At 38.2% G+C, this 17913-nt stretch overlaps 1 protein-coding gene across 2 annotated transcripts in view; it reads right to left on the bottom strand.

The window, feature by feature from the left end:
- The window catches only part of gosr1 (golgi SNAP receptor complex member 1), a 125971-nt gene that overhangs the window by 67635 nt on the left and 40423 nt on the right, over positions 1 to 17913 (bottom strand). For both annotated transcript variants that reach the window (XM_063031762.1, XM_063031763.1), the window contains exons 5-6: positions 14118 to 14209; positions 11653 to 11727 (exon numbers count right to left, since the gene is read on the bottom strand). In XM_063031762.1, coding sequence (XP_062887832.1) covers positions 11653 to 11727; positions 14118 to 14209 — 167 coding nt within the window. The remainder of the gene's footprint in view (positions 1 to 11652; positions 11728 to 14117; positions 14210 to 17913) is intronic.

Genomic DNA, 17913 nt, shown 5'->3' with positions numbered 1-17913 from the left:
CTGTGCAGAAACTTTTTTTCCCTCCTGAGGGACATTAGGGGTATTATAGCTAATATAAATTGAAATGATATTTAGGTATATATTGATTCTAATTTGAATAGTTTGGGATTTTTTATTTCAAATTTTGGATATTTTTATTTGGCAGGTATCTGACATTAAATTAAGCTTTAGTTAGGTTAACACACTGGATCACTAAATGGATCAGAAGCTCAAAGTATTGGCATCTGAGATTTAAAATACATAATAACTAACAATCCAAACTTTAAAACAATCTGAGGAATTACAAATGTTTGTAAATAAACAGATATTTATTAAGAAATTTAAAATTACACAAAACATGAATTCATCTTTTAAATACTAATAAACAGCATTCAACTGTTTAGTTTGTTTTAGTTTTATGCTGCTTTATCTATTTTCAAAGACCTTATTTAATTTGAATGTTGTCTCTCGAGTCTTTGCAGACAGCCAGCTTAAAGGATATCAACTGTGATCTGATTGCATGAGTTAGCATGCTAACAAAGATAAAGTCAGAAACATTAAAAGAAAATCACAAAAATGCTTCTACCAAAATATTTTTCTCATTATTTGAATCCTTATAGTTATAGATAGTGAATTTCTTCAGGACTGTCTCCAATGGTAGCACCTCCTTTCTTAAATAAGGGGATAGAAACTATATATAGTATTCCAGTTGTGGCTTCAGCAATACTCTGTACAATTGTAACAGGACTTCTATACTTTTGTTACATACCTCATGGATATCTTGTGACTATCTTATGAGGATGATGTAATGGTCTTGTGGAGGTCACATGATGTAAATTTTCCCGCCGATGTGAGGTCACGTGATGACCTGTTCTCAACAGGTATATATAAGGGTAGACCCCTGGTGACGCAGTTAGTTTTCCCAGTTGAGTTTTAAGTTTAGTTTATCAATTACTCTGTATTGCTGCGTATTTTTTTATGACGCAGTTTCGTTTTAAAATGGAGTTTTACTTTCTATTGTAAGGTACCGAAGTGTTGGGCCGGTAATTTCACCAATCGCTGCCAGGTTTGTTGATGTATCTTTTCAGTAGTATTGGAGAGTGAAGATGGGAACCTGAAAGAGTTGTTCGGCGGTTTTGGAGAGGATCGACCATTATTGAATTTGTTCAAGCAAGAGTGATCTGCATGAGATAACCTCTGCTAAAAGCAGCAGAAAAGGTTGTGCAGTATCTAGTCTACGGAGGAAAAAGGTCAGTGCCTTTAAACCGTTTTATTTCCGTCGTCATGAGTCCTGCGGACAAGGCAGGTTTCGGCTGGGATCAGCAGTGACGTCCAGTCTTCGAGGAATTCTTTACTTCAGGAAAGTCTCTCCTAACTGACTGTATAAATATCTTGCACTTTCAAATTTACCATTCTAAGAACTGTGTTCTAATTTACCACTTTAAGACTGTGTTCGCATTTACCACTTTAAGAACTAGTACCGAGTTTGGCGGTTTGTTAAATGGCTGCATAGCAGTTTAGTTCCGGTTAAGGTTTTCGTTTGTTTATCTTTTTACTAATTTTGAGCAGAGTTTAATAAATGTTCATTTGTTTATAAAACCTGACACATTTCTATATTCTACATTTCTACATAACTCTTCCTTCAGTTAGTCCTGACGAAGGGTCTCGGCCTGAAACGTCGACTGCGCCTCTTCCTATAGATGCTGCTTGGCCTGCTGCGTTCACCAGCAACTTTGATGTATGTTGCTTGAATTTCCAGCATCTGCAGAATTCCTGTTGTTTACATTTCTATATTCATTGTTGCCAGTCACGTGACACTTTAAACATTAAATCAGCTTGCTCCTTCCCAATCATACCCTGGAGACATATTGGAGATGCCTATTCTTATATAGAACATGAACTCGAGGGCAATTTGCCCTCTCAAATGAACAAAAAAGATACGAGTAGAAGGGGTCTTGTGGGTTCTGGCCAACATTTACCCATCAAATAATATCATTCCACTGGAAGAGTCTGAAGAATATGGTAGATAAAAATGAGATTGTTCACTCTATTTTGGACATTTAATCCCACAATGATGAATTCAAGAAGTTCTCATTACATCCAGCCAGGATATACTCTACTGTTAATTAGCATTTGCATTCTAATTATCAATAGACTACAATAGACTTGTTTAATTCTGTGCCAGTACAGTAGGTGTCCCATTTTGTTGGGACTATGACCACTTGTTCAATACTCTCCCAACAGTGAGAAGATCTCAACAAATACCCTGTCATGCCTCCTTAGGAACTTGTAAATTTTAAAAGGATCTCCTCTTATTCTTCAGAACACTAACGAACACAGATCAAACATTGCTCACAGCAGGAAAATCTGCAGAACTCTGCAATTAGTCTAGTGATTCTCTTTTGGACTGCCCCCAATGGTAGCACTTCCTTTCTTAAATAAGGGGATGAAAACTATATGCAGTATTCCAATTGTAGCTTCAACAATACTTTATACAATTGTATCAATATAAGGCAGCAGGCCTCGATGAAGTACCTGGTAAGGCTAAAAACTTGTGCCAACCAACTGGCAGGTGTATTCAAAGACATTTTCAACCTCTCACTGCTACAGTCGGAAGTTCCCACCTGCTTCAAAAGGGCAACAATTATACCAGTGTCCAGGAGGAGTAGTGTGAGCTGCCTTAATGACTATTGTCCAGTAGCACTCACATCTATGGTGATGAAATGCTTTGAGAGGTTGGTCATGGTTAGAATCAGCTCCTGCCTCAGCAATGACCAAGACCCACTACAATTTGCCTCTTGCCACAATAGGTCTATAGTAGATGCAATCTCAATGGCTCTTCACACGGCCTTGGATCACCTATACAATATAAACACCCAGGTCAGGGTGCTGTTCATTGACTACAGCTCAGCATTTAACACCATCATTCCCACAGTTCTGATTGATAAGCTACAGAACCTGGGCCTCTGTACCTCCCTTTGCAATTGGATCTTTGACTTCCTAACTGGAAGGCCACAATCTATGCGGATTGGTAATCAGATCTCCTCCTTGCTAACGATCAACACTGGTGCACCTCAGGGATTGTGCTTACCCAACTGCTCTACTCTCTCCATACCCACGACTGTGCCGCTAGGTGTGGCTCAAATGCCATCTATAAATTTGCCAATGATACCACTATTGTTAGCATAATCTCAGATGAAGATGAGAGGGTGTACAGGAATCCTGCTGAAGGGTTTCGGCCCGAAAAGTCAGCTGTTTTCTCCTCCACAGATGCTGCCTGGCCAGCTGAGTTACATTTTGTGTGCGTTGCTCAGATTTCCAACATTTGCAGCTTTTCTCTTGTGTGCGAGACATAGCCGCTAGTTGAGTGGCGTTGCAGCAACAACATTACACTCAACATCAGTAAGATGAAAGAGCTGGTTGTGGACTTAAGGAAGGATAAAAGAACACAAAACCATACTTATAGAAGGATCTGAAATGCAGAGAGAGCGCAATTTCAAGTTCCCGGGTGTCAAGATCTCTGAGAATCTAACCTGGTCCCAGCATATTGATGCAGCTATAAAGAAGGCAAAACAGTGGCTATATTTCGTTAGGAGTTTGAGGAGATTTGGTTCATCACCTGAAATTTCTACAGATGTACCGTGGAGAATATTCTGACAGGCTACATCACCACATCACTGTCTGGTTGGGGGGGGGGGGGTGCGCGGGGAGGGAGGCTACTGTATAGGATTGAAAGGAGGTACAGAAAGTTGCAAAATTAGTCAGTTCATCTTGGGTACTAGCCTCCATAGTATCCAAGATATCTTCAAGGAGCAGTGCTTCAGAAAGGCAGTGTCCAATATTAAGGACCCCTATCAGCCAGGACATGACCTCTTCTCACTGTTACCGTCAGGAAGGAGGCAAGAAGCCTGACGGCACACACTCAGCGATCAAGGAACAACTTCTTCCCCGCTGCCACTCGATTCCTAAATGGACATTAAACCTATGAACACAATCTTACTTTTTTCATATTTCTGTTTTTGCACTATTTTTAATTTAACTATTTAATATACATAGACTTACTATAATTGATTTACTTATTTTTTTTTCTACATCATGTATTGCTGCCGCTAAGTTAACAAATTTCATGACATATGCCAGTGATATCAAACCTAATTCTGTATTTTAAACATTTCCTGTACAATAAAGACAAATCTACCATTGCTTCCTATCTACCGGCTGTATGTGCTTACAAACTGAGTTCCATGCACAAGAACACCTAGGTCCTTTGTACTCCACTCACTTTTCTAAAAAGAACTCCATTTACCAAATTTTCAAACACTCACGGAACTAATTCTGATGCAGAGTTCAAATACCCTCAATGGAAGAATGTTTTGTATTGTGCTTAACCAGCTCTTAGATGTTCTGGATACTCTGATTATCCTGATGTAGTCCAAGAGCTTCTCCACATCACAGTGCACTTCAAGACAATTGATATGCTATTGCTCCTATTGCCTGGGTAGCGACAGCTTGTCTGTAAGGCACTGTAGAAAAAAATCTACCCAAGGGTGATTGATAAGTTCGTGGCCTAAGGTAGAAGGAGTCAATTTTAGAAAACCTGGCACATTTATTTTTTTCAACATACATGTGCACATGTAGCCCCCTCCTACATGTACACACTTAGTCCAGCGGTCGTGGAGCATACGGATCCCTTCTTTGTAGAAGTGGTCCACAGCAGGGGTAATTGATAAATTTGTGGCCTAAGGTAGAAGGAGATGAGTTATACAGCTCTTGTTACATGCACGTACAGTTCAACTCTTTGAGTGAAAATACAGAAAGTTTGAAAATAACTCATCTCCTTCTACCTTAGGCCACAAACTTATCAATCACCCCTGCTATGGACCACTTCTGGAGGTCCAAGACGCTGACTTCTACAAAGAAGGGATCTGTATGCTCCATGACTGCTGGACTAATTGTGTAAATGTAGGAAACATAAATGTGGTAGGTTTTCTGAAATTGAATCGTTCTACCTAGGCCACGAACCTATCAATCACCCCTCGTATACAACTTCTAAATCTAGATAAAGAAAATAATACACAAAAGATGTATTAATATTTGTGTAGATAAAATAAAAACTGATATTTTTCAATCAATTTTTGACAAATTTAGACTATCAAGAATGTTAATAAATTAAACATGCAATTGAATAGATATAGTAGCAAGAAAGCATAGGAAAATATTTTAGGCCTTATGAAAAGCAAATTACAAATGAAAGTTTGATTGCTGGCCTGTGAACTGACACCAAGTCTCAATAATGAATACTTCAGCCTCACTGCTGCAAATTGACTCTCGTGCACTACTACAGTCAGACAAAACTCAGGTTTCATTATGATGCCATTTACCACCAGATTTCCAAAATACATTGCCTGTGTTCATAATAGGCAAGGAACTTAAGACGTGATTAACAATTACCCAGTTTAGTGTTAGGATCTTTAGGCACATGATCAACCCTACAAGGAAAAATATTAAGGTTAATGAGGAAGAATAATAGAAATGGACCAGTAGACTACTCCAGGTGCAGGAAAAACAATGCACACCCTTTTAATGCATCCAGACGCACCAGTTACAGTTTCCTGAATTCATGTGATTCAAATACAAATAAAACCTTTTAAACACAAAAGAAGAAATGAATAATTTAAATCAGTTCAGTTGATGTAGTAGTAGTCCGTTAAGAGTAGAAAAATCATTCCCCATGTTGCTATTAGTTTTGAACTGTGATTGGGTAAGGCTCACTTTATCTGGGTTTGTCACCTGGGCACATGCTTTGCAAAGTGTAGAAGAGCCAATCATCTAGAACAAATTAAGATGGTAAATAATTTACTCATTTACAGGATTCCTTAAAACTTATTCATTTTACTCATTGGCATCACAGGAACAGTAGCATAGTATTTAGCACAACACTTTACAGTACCAGCAACCAGGGTTCAGTTCTCGCCACTGTCTGTAAGGAGTTTGTACGTTATTCCCATGACCGCATGGGTTTCCACTGGGCGCTCTAGTTTCCTTCCAAGATCCAAAGACCTACCAGTTGGTAGGTTAATTGGTCATTGCAAATTGTCCCATGAATAATTCGGGGGATTGCTGTGTGGTGTGGCTCGAAGCACACTGTATGTTAATAAATAATTAAACTTAATAAATCATTGATGGTACAGAATATAAATCTATCAGAATATTACATGCATAGAATGCACAGAAATTCTACCTATCTATGCAAAATAACTTTTGAAAGTCACAAATTCTGACTGTACATAAGTAATGGTAGGATCCTAAGGAATGTTGAATTCAAGATGATGATTCAGTTTTCTGTGCCTTTGGATGGTAAATTTGAGGGGTACGAAGTGGTTAGGAAAATTGGACTGATAATCATGAACTCATAATGGCTCTGAGAGGTAATGATGACAAGAAGCACAACTAACAGAAGATTTTTTGGTTATGCCTGGTTAGATGAACAAAATCCAGTATACACTGTTTGGAAGTTACACAAAGCTGGCATTAGTTGTTGCAATTCTTTTGCAGTAGACAAAAATCTGCTGGTTGGAACTTATCAAAGATGCTGACAGGAAGAGCAATGAAGAGCATGACTAGTACAAAATGATTAATCCAGATGATCATTTTTCTCCAACCGAAGACACACATGAGAAGCTATGCTTTGATTTTAAGGACCTCAGATGAAAACCCTTCGAATTTTACGATGCAAGGATGCTCATGGTGCACTTTGGAAACCAAAAAAAAATCAGTTATACTTTGGTGTTATCACAGAAGTGATTGTTATCACAATTACCTCAGAATTTTAAAATTGCAAACTCATCACCACAATCCAGAGACATAAACACAAGAAGACAGACTAAGACTTTTGTGTTGAACCATCTAGAGTAGCAAACCTCTTTCAATGAGAAGTTAAACCAAAAATTGAACTTCTCTCAGCAGACTATAGAAATTATTTCAAAGCAGAGAACTTTCCCTTGGTATAATGACCAACGTTTATCCTTCAACTAACCTCACAAAATGCAGATTATTTGGCGATTACCATATCATTCTCTTGTGGAAGCTTCTTATTTGTAAACCAGTACCCACAACTTATAAAAGCTCACCAAGTGAACAAAAATTGGCACCATATGAATCCCAGTCTTTCAGTTGCACAGACGACTCTTATGTGAATGTCTTAAAGTACAGTAACAGAAGGAGATAAGCTATAGGTTGTTTCCTCCATCAAAAGCACAAAGTCTAACAGGATTTCACTTAACATTTTCTGAAAACTCAATTTTATAGTCTATAATTCCAAAGGATTGTAAACAAGGCAACTCCATAAGAAGAGCTATTGTAATCAATATTTCTGCTCTGAATATTAAGTCTAAAGTTTACTTAGAAATGGACAATCTTTTCCCAACACCTTTTAGGTTCGCCCAAATTATTTTTCAAATCACTAGCACTTTAATAGTTATGACTGAAAGTTTACAGTAAGTAGTGCATAGGATTTTGGAACCTGCACTTGATGGTCAGACAACATTTTTACCCCATCAAACGCTTACCAGAGTTTGTTTTGTTAAAAATATCGGAAACACACTTCATTTAAATCACACTTCACAGCAGTAACAATCCAGTTGTCTCTTCACAAGAGGGTGGGGATGAGGGTGGGCAGGACAAAAAGGAGGGACGTGCACTCATTCATAGAACATAGAATAGTACAGCCCATTACAGGCCCTTCAGCCCATAATGTTGTGCTGACCCTTTAATTAAGAAAGACCACCTGGAAGTGGAACCTGACCACGAGGTGAGATGTGACACGATCAACAAAGTCAACAAAGGGGGATTCTCGATTCTCAGTTCCTGCAGCATTTTGTGTGTGTGTTTTGCTCTAAAATATTTTACATGAGATCTCTTCTTTAACTAACTCAGCTGTGGCTAAGCCCCTTCACCCTGACTGAAAAACATATATTGGAGCAGGCAAACCGAGCAACACGCTCGACTTCAGTGAACCACGGTAGTGACAATGCAGACTGGAACAAGGAAATAAAGTTGGAACTCCCGATCAAACAAATGGAAGGACAAGGCCACGTACCCACAATGTGATGTCATTGTGTTGACACTGGCTAATGAATTTTTGTTATACACCTTGAAACCTCATGGACCCCAGTTTGGGAATTGTTATATGAAAGCAACTTTCTAGATGCTAAATATCAACTATCTTAACTTGGCATCGTTTAAGTTTTCAAAATCTCTGTGGTGTGTGCTCAGAAGCCCAGGATTTAGCATCTCCTCCTTGTTTCTGTACTTGATGCTTTCAAACAAGATGTACCAGAACTTAAGAAATCTTAGTGATTCTCTGAAACAAAGGTCAGCAGAGAGGAAAGATCTTGAAACTCATGTTAATCCATATGGTATATTTATTCTTAGTAAACAGCAAATTTTCAAAAAAGGTATTAGTTATAAGTGGTTAAAGATAATCACTAAAAATTTATTGAAACAGCTTTGATATCTGTTCTACTTTCTTTTTGCACTAGTTTCTATTTGTGATCTCCAAGTATGGCTCCGAAGTTCTGCTCTGTCCTAACTCAGTATCCCATACACCCTTTCTCCTTTTTCTTCTGATGTACACATCTTGTCAAGTACTGTTATTTTAAATTTGTCATTATATTTCCAAACCTCTCCATGGACACACACCCCCTGCATTCTAATACACCTCTAACTGACCATCATCAGATATTTCAATACCCTAATCCTTGGTCCTTCATTATCCCAAACATAAATGAGTCACATACAAATTCACTTCTGTTCTCATCATCACAGCAGTTCTAACTTTGTACATGTGAACAGAAAAGATTCTGCAGAATGTTGGAAATCCAGAGCAAAGCACATAAAGTGCTGAAGGAACTCAGCAGGTCAGGCAGCATCGATGAAAGTGAAAAAGTGATTGACTTTATTGGCCGAGATACTTCATCAGGACTGGAAAGGAAGGGAAGACGGCACCCTGTATTTTGTTGGATCAGTCCAGGCCTTTTTACTCCCCCTGCTGTTTATCAAGGTTTCCGGATTCTCTCCCGGGATTCCAACTGTTGTGACTTTTGGTCACAAGCCGCTTGACCATTGAAAAGTGGAGAACTAAGGGACAAAAATAGGTTGACGGCAAGTGAAATATAATAGGAAATGGGTGAGATGGTGGTGGGGCACAGAAGGAATAAATAGAAAATAAGACATTCACAGAAGATTGTTTCTGCATTTCCTGCACTCCCAATGTTACCTATATTAGTGCCTTTAGGATCACTATCCACATTCAATAAAGCATTTAATTTTTAATTTTTGTAGAACTAGGCATTAAAAATAAAATTATGAAGTGAATTTTCCTATATTTATTGCTAAATGACAAACAACAAATTCTAGATATGAGAGCAATTTATTGTGTTCTATAGCACAGAAACACCCATCACACACCCCTCCTAATCATCTTCCTCCTCACCCAAGTGCGCACCAACAATCAAGCACCCACTTACACTAATCACATTTTATTCTCCAACATTCCCATCAAGTTCCTCCAGGTTCTACCACCCAGCTAAAATTAAATTCTCTCTAAAATAAACACGTTTGACCACCTTTGAAGAAACCAAAGGCCATCTCATACACTAAAATTCTAAAGCCTGCTGGGCCTCTGCACAATTTATCAGTTCTCTCAGGCACGTACAGGAGCCAGTGTAGATTTTCACTCATTCAGTTAAGCACTTCTGCCATCTTGAGACGATATTCAGTTATTACATCCCAATCAAGTTAACTTGCCTTTATTTACATTTATGTAATTTTCTAGTTTAGTATTACACACTAGAAAAATCACAAGATGGAAATTGAACATGTACAATTTAGATTTGAATACAAAGTCTTAAGCCTGCACATTATTTGGAAATAGTGTAGTTTTTAGATGTTATTTATAAACTTTTATGCATTACATTCATGAGCAGAATGTCATACTAGAAATATTAATAGTCAGGCTGACCAATGTTACATCAATAAATTTGTACACCAAATCACTTCTTCTATTTACCATAGTGCTGAAATTAAATTTATAAAATTACTGCTGACAGTGAGAGTTACCACCATACAGTACAAGATAAAATTTGATCCTCTAAAATGTTCTGTCCAATAAAATCAAGAGCAAGTTAACAACTGGAAATTTTACACCAATATGCTTCTAGCAATTCTCTTTAGAATTTGGAAAATCATTTCTCTACTTGAATCCATGTAATTTTATATTAAAAACGCCAAATACCTGCACGGTCACATTTCTACGCCAAAGAAAATTATCTCCAGTTCAAACTTTCTAATTCTAACCTCATCCTGTTTACCTTCAATGACTGAATACAAGTTTTTATGTCTCCCCCTTGATTCTCTTATTTCCATATTTATTCATCATCTATTTAGATAATGGACAAATTTTTCCCTCGCTCTCATCCAGAGGCTACCATCACAGCAATCTTGTACACACTAAACATCTGACTATAATGCTTGTGTTTCAAGATGTTTTATCTTCATCCAGGCTTTCACTGAATACCAGAACATGAAACAAACTGCATGAGCATATGTAACTGGGTTAACATTTTACCATGGATCGGAAATAAATTTACATCACCGATTTGTAAAGCTTTTAATTTAACATGTCAAAATATTAAGCAGAGACCAAAAGAAGAAAATAAAAAACAGGAAATAAGAAATAGGAGCAGGAGTAGGCCACCTGGTCCATTAAGCCCGATCTGGCCATGGACTCATCTCCACCTACCTGCCTTTTCACATAACCCTTAATTCCCCTACTATGCCAAAAACTATCCAGCCTGGTCTTAAATATATTTACTGAGGTTATAACTGAGGTAAATAAGTTCTAGAAACAGGCATAATTTTGTTTCAAACAAAAACACGTTAAGGTTTCCTCTCCAAGTACTTTTTTTTGACTCATATAAATTTTTTCTTCTAAGTGCTCATTAAGGAAAAGTTCATTGCACAGTTCCGTCGTGATTTCAAATGGAAAACTGTAACACTGTCCCATATGCTAGCTTTTAAATGAAATCAACTGGAGATTGAACTTAACCACTTAATTATACAAGATACTACTTAATTTCATTATAAAACACTCAAAAGCATTCCAAAAAGCAGAACAATATTAAGCATTAGCTGCCAACATGAATAAAAAATATACAAATGTCATAAATGATATATCCAAATGATAACATGTACAAAATATAGACCCTCCATGCACATTGCTAAAACCAATGAAAATGACAGAGTGATTCATGCACATTAAATTCCACAAAGATAATTGCACAATTACAATTACATACAAATTTCCATTTGTAAAAGAGCACCATAATACTAATGTTTTTGGAACAAAATCAGTCTCAGCTGTAATTGACCTGTGGCTGGCCTTAAGTTTGTAACAAAGCACTCAAGCTTTTTGCAGTTTACAGTACAAGAAATAATTACCTTGTAATTACTGTTCCACACCGTATTTCCTCAATGCTTTGCTTTCTTGACTTCTTTCAACAACAAATCTTACAATATACGCTCGTGATATTAAACCTGATCTGATGACTTTGAGTAAACATACCAAAACCCACTCATACTGTAGCTGGTGAAAAAGAAGAAAATAAAGCTTACTTTCGAAGATGTTCATGTTCTTTCAAGAACAGTTCTGTCCTTCTGTTATTAACTCCCGATCCACTTTTGTAAGATCTGAAGTTAAAATGGAAATACTTTATTAAAATGCCAATGTAAATGACAAAAATTACTTTGGCACCACAGACACATGTCACACTTTGAAAATATTTATGTACCAAAGTCAATTCTACTTTACAGTCTGGTTAGTTAGCTAGTTATTTTAGAGATACAGTATGGAACAGGTTCTCCTGGCTCACTGAACCACAATGTCCAACAACCCATCTGTTTAACCCTAGCCTCATCATAGGACAACTTACAATGACCAATTAACCTACTAACCTGTACGTCTTTTGGACTGTGGGAGGAAACCGGAGTACCCGGAGGAAACACACGCTCACAGAACGACATACAAATTACTTGCAAAGGAGGTAAGAATTGAACTCTGATCTCCAAAGACCCAGGTGTAATAGCGTCATGTTAACCCACTGTATTACCGTTGCACCCTAAAAAAAGTTAATCTGCCAGCACAAAACTAAAGCCACGAAGATAGTCATAGTCATACTTTATTGATCCCGGGGGAAATTGGTTTTCGTTACAGTTGCACCATAAATAATAAATAGTAATAAAACCATAAATAGTGAAATAGTAATATGTAAATTATGCCAGTAAATTATGAAATAAATCCAGAACCAGCCTATCGGCTCAGGGTGTCTGACCCTCCAAGGGAGGAGTTGTAAAGTTGGTGGCCACAGGCAGGAATGACTTCCTATGACGCTCTGTGTTGCATCTCAGTGGAAAGAGTCCCTGGTTGAATGTACTCCTGTGCCCACCCAGTACATTATGTAGTGGATGGGAGACATTGTCCAAGATGGCATGCAACTTAGACAGCATCCTCTTTTCAGACACCACCGTGAGAGAGTCTAGTTCCATCCCCACAACATCACTGGCCTTACGAATGAGTTTGTTGATTCTGTTGGCGTCTGCTACCCTCAGTCTGCTGCCCCAGCACACAACAGCAAACATGATAGCACTGGCCACCACAGATTCGTAGAACATCCTCAGCATCATCCGGCAGATGTTAAAGGAGCACAGTCTCCTCAGGAAATAGAGACGGCTCTGACCTTTCTTGTAGACAGCCTCAGTGTCCTTTGACCAGTCCAGTTTATTGAAAATTCGTATCCCCAGGTATTTGTAATCCTCCACCATGTCCACACTGACCCCCTGGATGGAAACAGGGATCACTGGTACCTTAGCTCTCCTCAGGTCTACCACCTGCTCCTTAGTCTTTTTCACATTAAGCTGCAGATAATTCTGCTCACACCATGTGACAAAGTTTCCTACCGTAGCCCTGTACTCAGCCTCACCTCCCTTGCTGATGCATCCAGCTATGGCAGAGTCATCAGAAAACTTCTGAAGATGACAAGACTCTGTGCAGTAATTGAAGTCCAAAGTGTAAATGGTGAAGAGAAAGGGAGACAAGACAGTCCCCTGTGGAGCCCCAGTGCTGCTGATCACTCTGTTGGACACACAGTGTTGCAAGCACACGTACTGTGGTCTGCCAGTCAGGTAATCAAGAATCCATGACACCAGGGAAGCATCCACCTGCATCGCTGTCAGCTTCTCCCTCAGCAGAGCAGGACGGATGGTGTTGAACGCACCGAAGTCAAAAAACATGAACCTCAGTGCTCGCTGGCTTGTCCAGGTGGGCGTAGACACGGTTCAGCAGGTACCTTGATGGCATCCTCAACTCCTAGTCGGGGCTGGTAGGCAAACTGGAGGGGATCTAGGTGTGGCCTGACCATAGGCCGGAGCAGTTCCAGAACAAGTCTCTCCAGGGTCTTCATGATGTGGGAGGTCAATGCCACCGGTCTGTAGTCATTGAGGCCGCTGGGGCGCGGCATCTTCGGCACAGGGACGAGGCAGGACGTCTTCCACAGTACAGGAACCCTCCGGAGCCTCAGGCTCAGGTTGAATACATGGCGAAGTACTCCACATAGCTGAGGGGCACAGGCTTTGAGCACCCTGGTACTGACACCATCCGGTCCTGCAGCCTTGCTTGGGTTGAGACGTTACAATATCTACTCCTGCAAGAGTTTTTACTCTATGTGAATTAAAGCATATTTAAGTAGTTTGGCATCAGCATAGATGATAATTTTTAAAATTAACTGCATAAATTAACTTTAACTTCAACTTGAAATACAAAATAAAATGAAAATTTACAATTGTTTTATTGGTAATACAAGTCAATATGCTTATGTCCTACTCATATACTCATGTTCAGTATTAGTAGAAACAAAATATATTCCTTTTTGACCAAAACACATTTCAAATAGCTTACTATCACAATGTTAGTTTGGATCCAACAAGCTTCTTTTTAAGCTAAGATTTAACAAAATATGTAACAAATAATAAAAGCTCCCAAATTATTTAAAAAATGACCAGACTGAGCAAAAATTGCTGCTTACTCGATGTCTTTCCGAACTGATCCCAACAAGTCCTCTCGCTCTCTAATTGCAATAAAGTTTGCTTTGGTTTTATTAAATTCATGTGTATAGTCCTGTAGAGAAAAATAAACACTATGAAATCATCGGAGTTTTTTTTCCTGTGGCATAACTTCTGTAAGATAGAAAACATAGATTAAGAATTGGAAGATTCACATCATTTTTCATTCCCTCAAAGTTAAAGTCCCAAAAGACTGCCTACACAATAGCCCTTCTTCAAATCCAAATACTGCACTCAATAGTCTTGAGGGCAAATATGGAAGGCAGCACGCACTAACTTATTATCTGAAATGTGTTGAAAAATCAGTGAAGATCAGAGCATTAGCAAATTAATATGTTTAGTACCCTGAATAAGGTGATATACTTCCTACAGAGGGAACATGTATTCTCTAAGAACTTAAGATACAGAAGCAGAATTAAGTCATTCAGCTTGTCAAGTCTGCTCTGCCATTGAATTAGCCTTTTTTCAACCCCATTATTGCTATTCTGTCTGTAACCCTCAACCCGCTTACCAAAGTTCAAGGTAAATTTATTATCAAAGTATACACATGTCACCATATACAATCCTACAATTCATTTCCTTGCAGGCGTTCATGGTAAATACAAAGAAACTCAACAGAATCAATGAAAAACCACACACAAGATGAACAACCAATGTGCAAGACAACAAACGGAGCAAATATAAAAAGAAATTTAAAAAACAATAATAAATAAACAATAAATATCGGGAACATGAGATGAAGAGTCCTTGAAAGTGAAACCATGCAATAGGCTGTGAGAGCATTTCAGTGCTGGGGTTGTTGGGGTGAGTGAAGCTATCTCTGTGTTTTAAGAGCCTGATGGTTGAGGAGTAATAACTGTTCCTGAACCTGGTGGTGTGGGTCCTGAGGCTCCTGTATTTCCTTCTCGATGGCAGCAGTGACAAGAGAGCTTGGCTTGGATGGTGGGGGGTCTTTAATGATAGATGCTGCTTTCCTTGGATGTGCTCAATAGTGGGGAGGGCTTTACTTGTGATGACTCTGTCGACTACTTTTTGTAGGTTACCAAGGTGACTCAAGGTGACTCTTTGGGCTGCACACAAACTTCCAGACACACCTCTTCTGAGCTAGCAATCAAGAACATATCAATCTCTGCCTTAAATATGACCTGCCCTCCACAACTCTCTGAGGCAATGAAATGCAGAGATTCTTGACCCTCTGGCTGAAAAATATTCCTCCACATCTCAATTTTAAAGGGATGCCCCTATATTCTGAGATTGTGTCCACAGGTCCTGGACTCTCTTATTAAAGGAAACAAACTCTCAATTTCTGAGCTATCCAGGCCATTCAATCTGCAGTAGGTTTCAATAAGATCCTTCCAAACTCTAGATTCAATACAAGAGTCACAATCAATGCTTAAAATATATTTTGTTTTTTTCTTAAACTCTTCCAGGGAAATAATTTGAATTAATTACCCTTTCAAACACATTCACACACTGATTCTCAGAATGTTATCTAATTAGTCCCTTGTCTGGTTTCACTGTCTGGACAACCCCCATCTCAATAACCTTCCTACAATCTTTACTAGATTTGGGGATAGACTGGCTCTTGACACACTGCATTTTTAAATCACTTTAATCCTTGCATACATTAAAAATAAAGACATATCAGTCATCCCTGTTGTACCTACTTAGCAAAAGTATATGTTTCAAAAGTGCACTGAATTATAGTGTAAAGATTTAATTTCTCACAGATGCATACAAAATATTAACTTAATCACAATTAGCAATGAATTTAAAAACTACCAGATTGGAACTACCAGTAGAAATACGATTATCTACTTGTATTAATATACACAGATTACTCCAATTGTACAATCTAGCACATAAGAATAATTAGCGTTATTCTTGGCCGAAGTATACGATTCTTTATTGTACAACAGAAAAGACCGATTTCTTACAGCATAAAATTAAAGACATGTTGATACTGCAGTACAATCCTAATCAACCAAACTGTTGACTTAAACAAGGAAAAACAATGACGGAAACTAGGCCTAATATTTAAAACAATATAGTCCATGAAGATTTGCAAATAATATGAGAAACCAAGAAACAAAGTTGGTTGGATGCTATATTTTTAAATCTCTTGAATTTTGCATACATTACAAATAGAAGATTATATCAGTTATTCCTACTCAGCACAAGATGTTTCTAAACCATTCTGAATTATAGTGCACAGAAATGATTTAATTTCTTGAAGCTGCACACAGAATATTAACTTCATCATTAGAATAACTTGACTCATTAAGATCAAGTCTCACCTTTAGCACAACTCTCATGTACATACTTTTGACTCGTTTCCCTCAATATCGTTGATTAACAATAGTCTATCTCACATTTAAAATTAAAAATTACCAAGCATCAATTGTTGTTTAGAAAGAAAATGCCAAACTACCACTACTCTAGCATAGGAGTGCCTAACGTCACTTGCATTTTAAGCCACATTGTCCTGGTAAGTGCCTTGCTCGGCAAAATATTAGTATTTTTTCCCAATTCAAGTAGAGTACAAATTTTGCAAATCTCTGCTTTATCCTTCATTTTCTAGTTTCGTCAATGAAAAACCCTACTGCTTTGGTCTTTCATTGGCTTCCAGCAAAACTACTCCACTTATTTGGATATTTCTACAGATGTGCTGTGGAGAGCATTCTGATAGGTTGCGTGCCATATGGTAAGACACACACTTATCGATTCAGGAAACAGCTTCTCCCACTCTGCCATCAGATTTCTGAATGGGCAATGAACCCACGAACACTAGCTCACTATTTTATTTCTTCTCTTTTTGCACTACTTATTTAATTTTCTTTTATATATACTTATTTTAATTTATAGTTTTTATTATTATTTATTGGAAATTTCAAGACATACGCCAGTGATATTAAACCTGATTCTAAAAAAGCAAAATGTTTTGCATCTGCCCAGAACCAATGAATTAGCTGTTCTTATTTTAAAGTGTAGAACTGTCACACTACTGTCGATGTTCAAACACTCAAGATTTTAAAAAAAGTCTGATGGGTAAGCAGAATACTTGAAGATAGTTGAAGTGTGTCAGTGGAAAAGTGTATATGGAACCGGAGGAGATAGCAGAGGTACTTAATGAGTACTTTGCTTCAGTATTCACTACGAAAAAGGACCTTGGTGATTGTAGGGATGACTTAAAGCAGACTGGAAAGCTTGAGCATGTAGATATTAAGAAAGAGGATGTGCTGGAGCTTTTGGAAAGCATCAAGTTGGATAAGTCACCGGGACTGGACAGGATGTGGGAGGCAAGGGAGGAGATTGCTGAGCTTCTGACGATGATCTTTGCATCATCAGTGGGGTGGGAGAGGTTCCGGAGGATTGGAGGGTTGTGGATGTTGTTCCATTATTCAAGAAATGGAATAGATATAGCCCAGGAAATTATAGACCAGCAAGTCTTACTTCAGCGATTGGTAAGCTGATGGAGAAGATCCTGAGAGGCAGGATTTATGAACATTTGGATAGGCATAAAATGATTAGGAATAGTCAGCATGGCCTTACAAGCCTGACTGAATTTTTGAGGATGTGACTAAACACATTGATGAAGGTAGAGCCGTAGATGTAGTATATATGGATTTCATCAAGGCTCTTGACAAGGTACCCCATGCAAGGCTTATTGAGAAAGTAAGGAGGCATGGGATCCAAGGGGAAATTATTTTCTGGATCCAGAACTGGCTTGCCCACAGAAGGCAAAGAGTGTTTGTAGAC

Source organism: Mobula hypostoma, chromosome 23, assembly GCF_963921235.1.
Source record: "Mobula hypostoma chromosome 23, sMobHyp1.1, whole genome shotgun sequence".
In the NCBI taxonomy this organism is placed as follows: domain Eukaryota; kingdom Metazoa; phylum Chordata; class Chondrichthyes; order Myliobatiformes; family Myliobatidae; genus Mobula; species Mobula hypostoma.
Note: the sequence above shows the minus strand (reverse complement) of the source record. Positions and strands in the feature narration are given on the sequence as shown.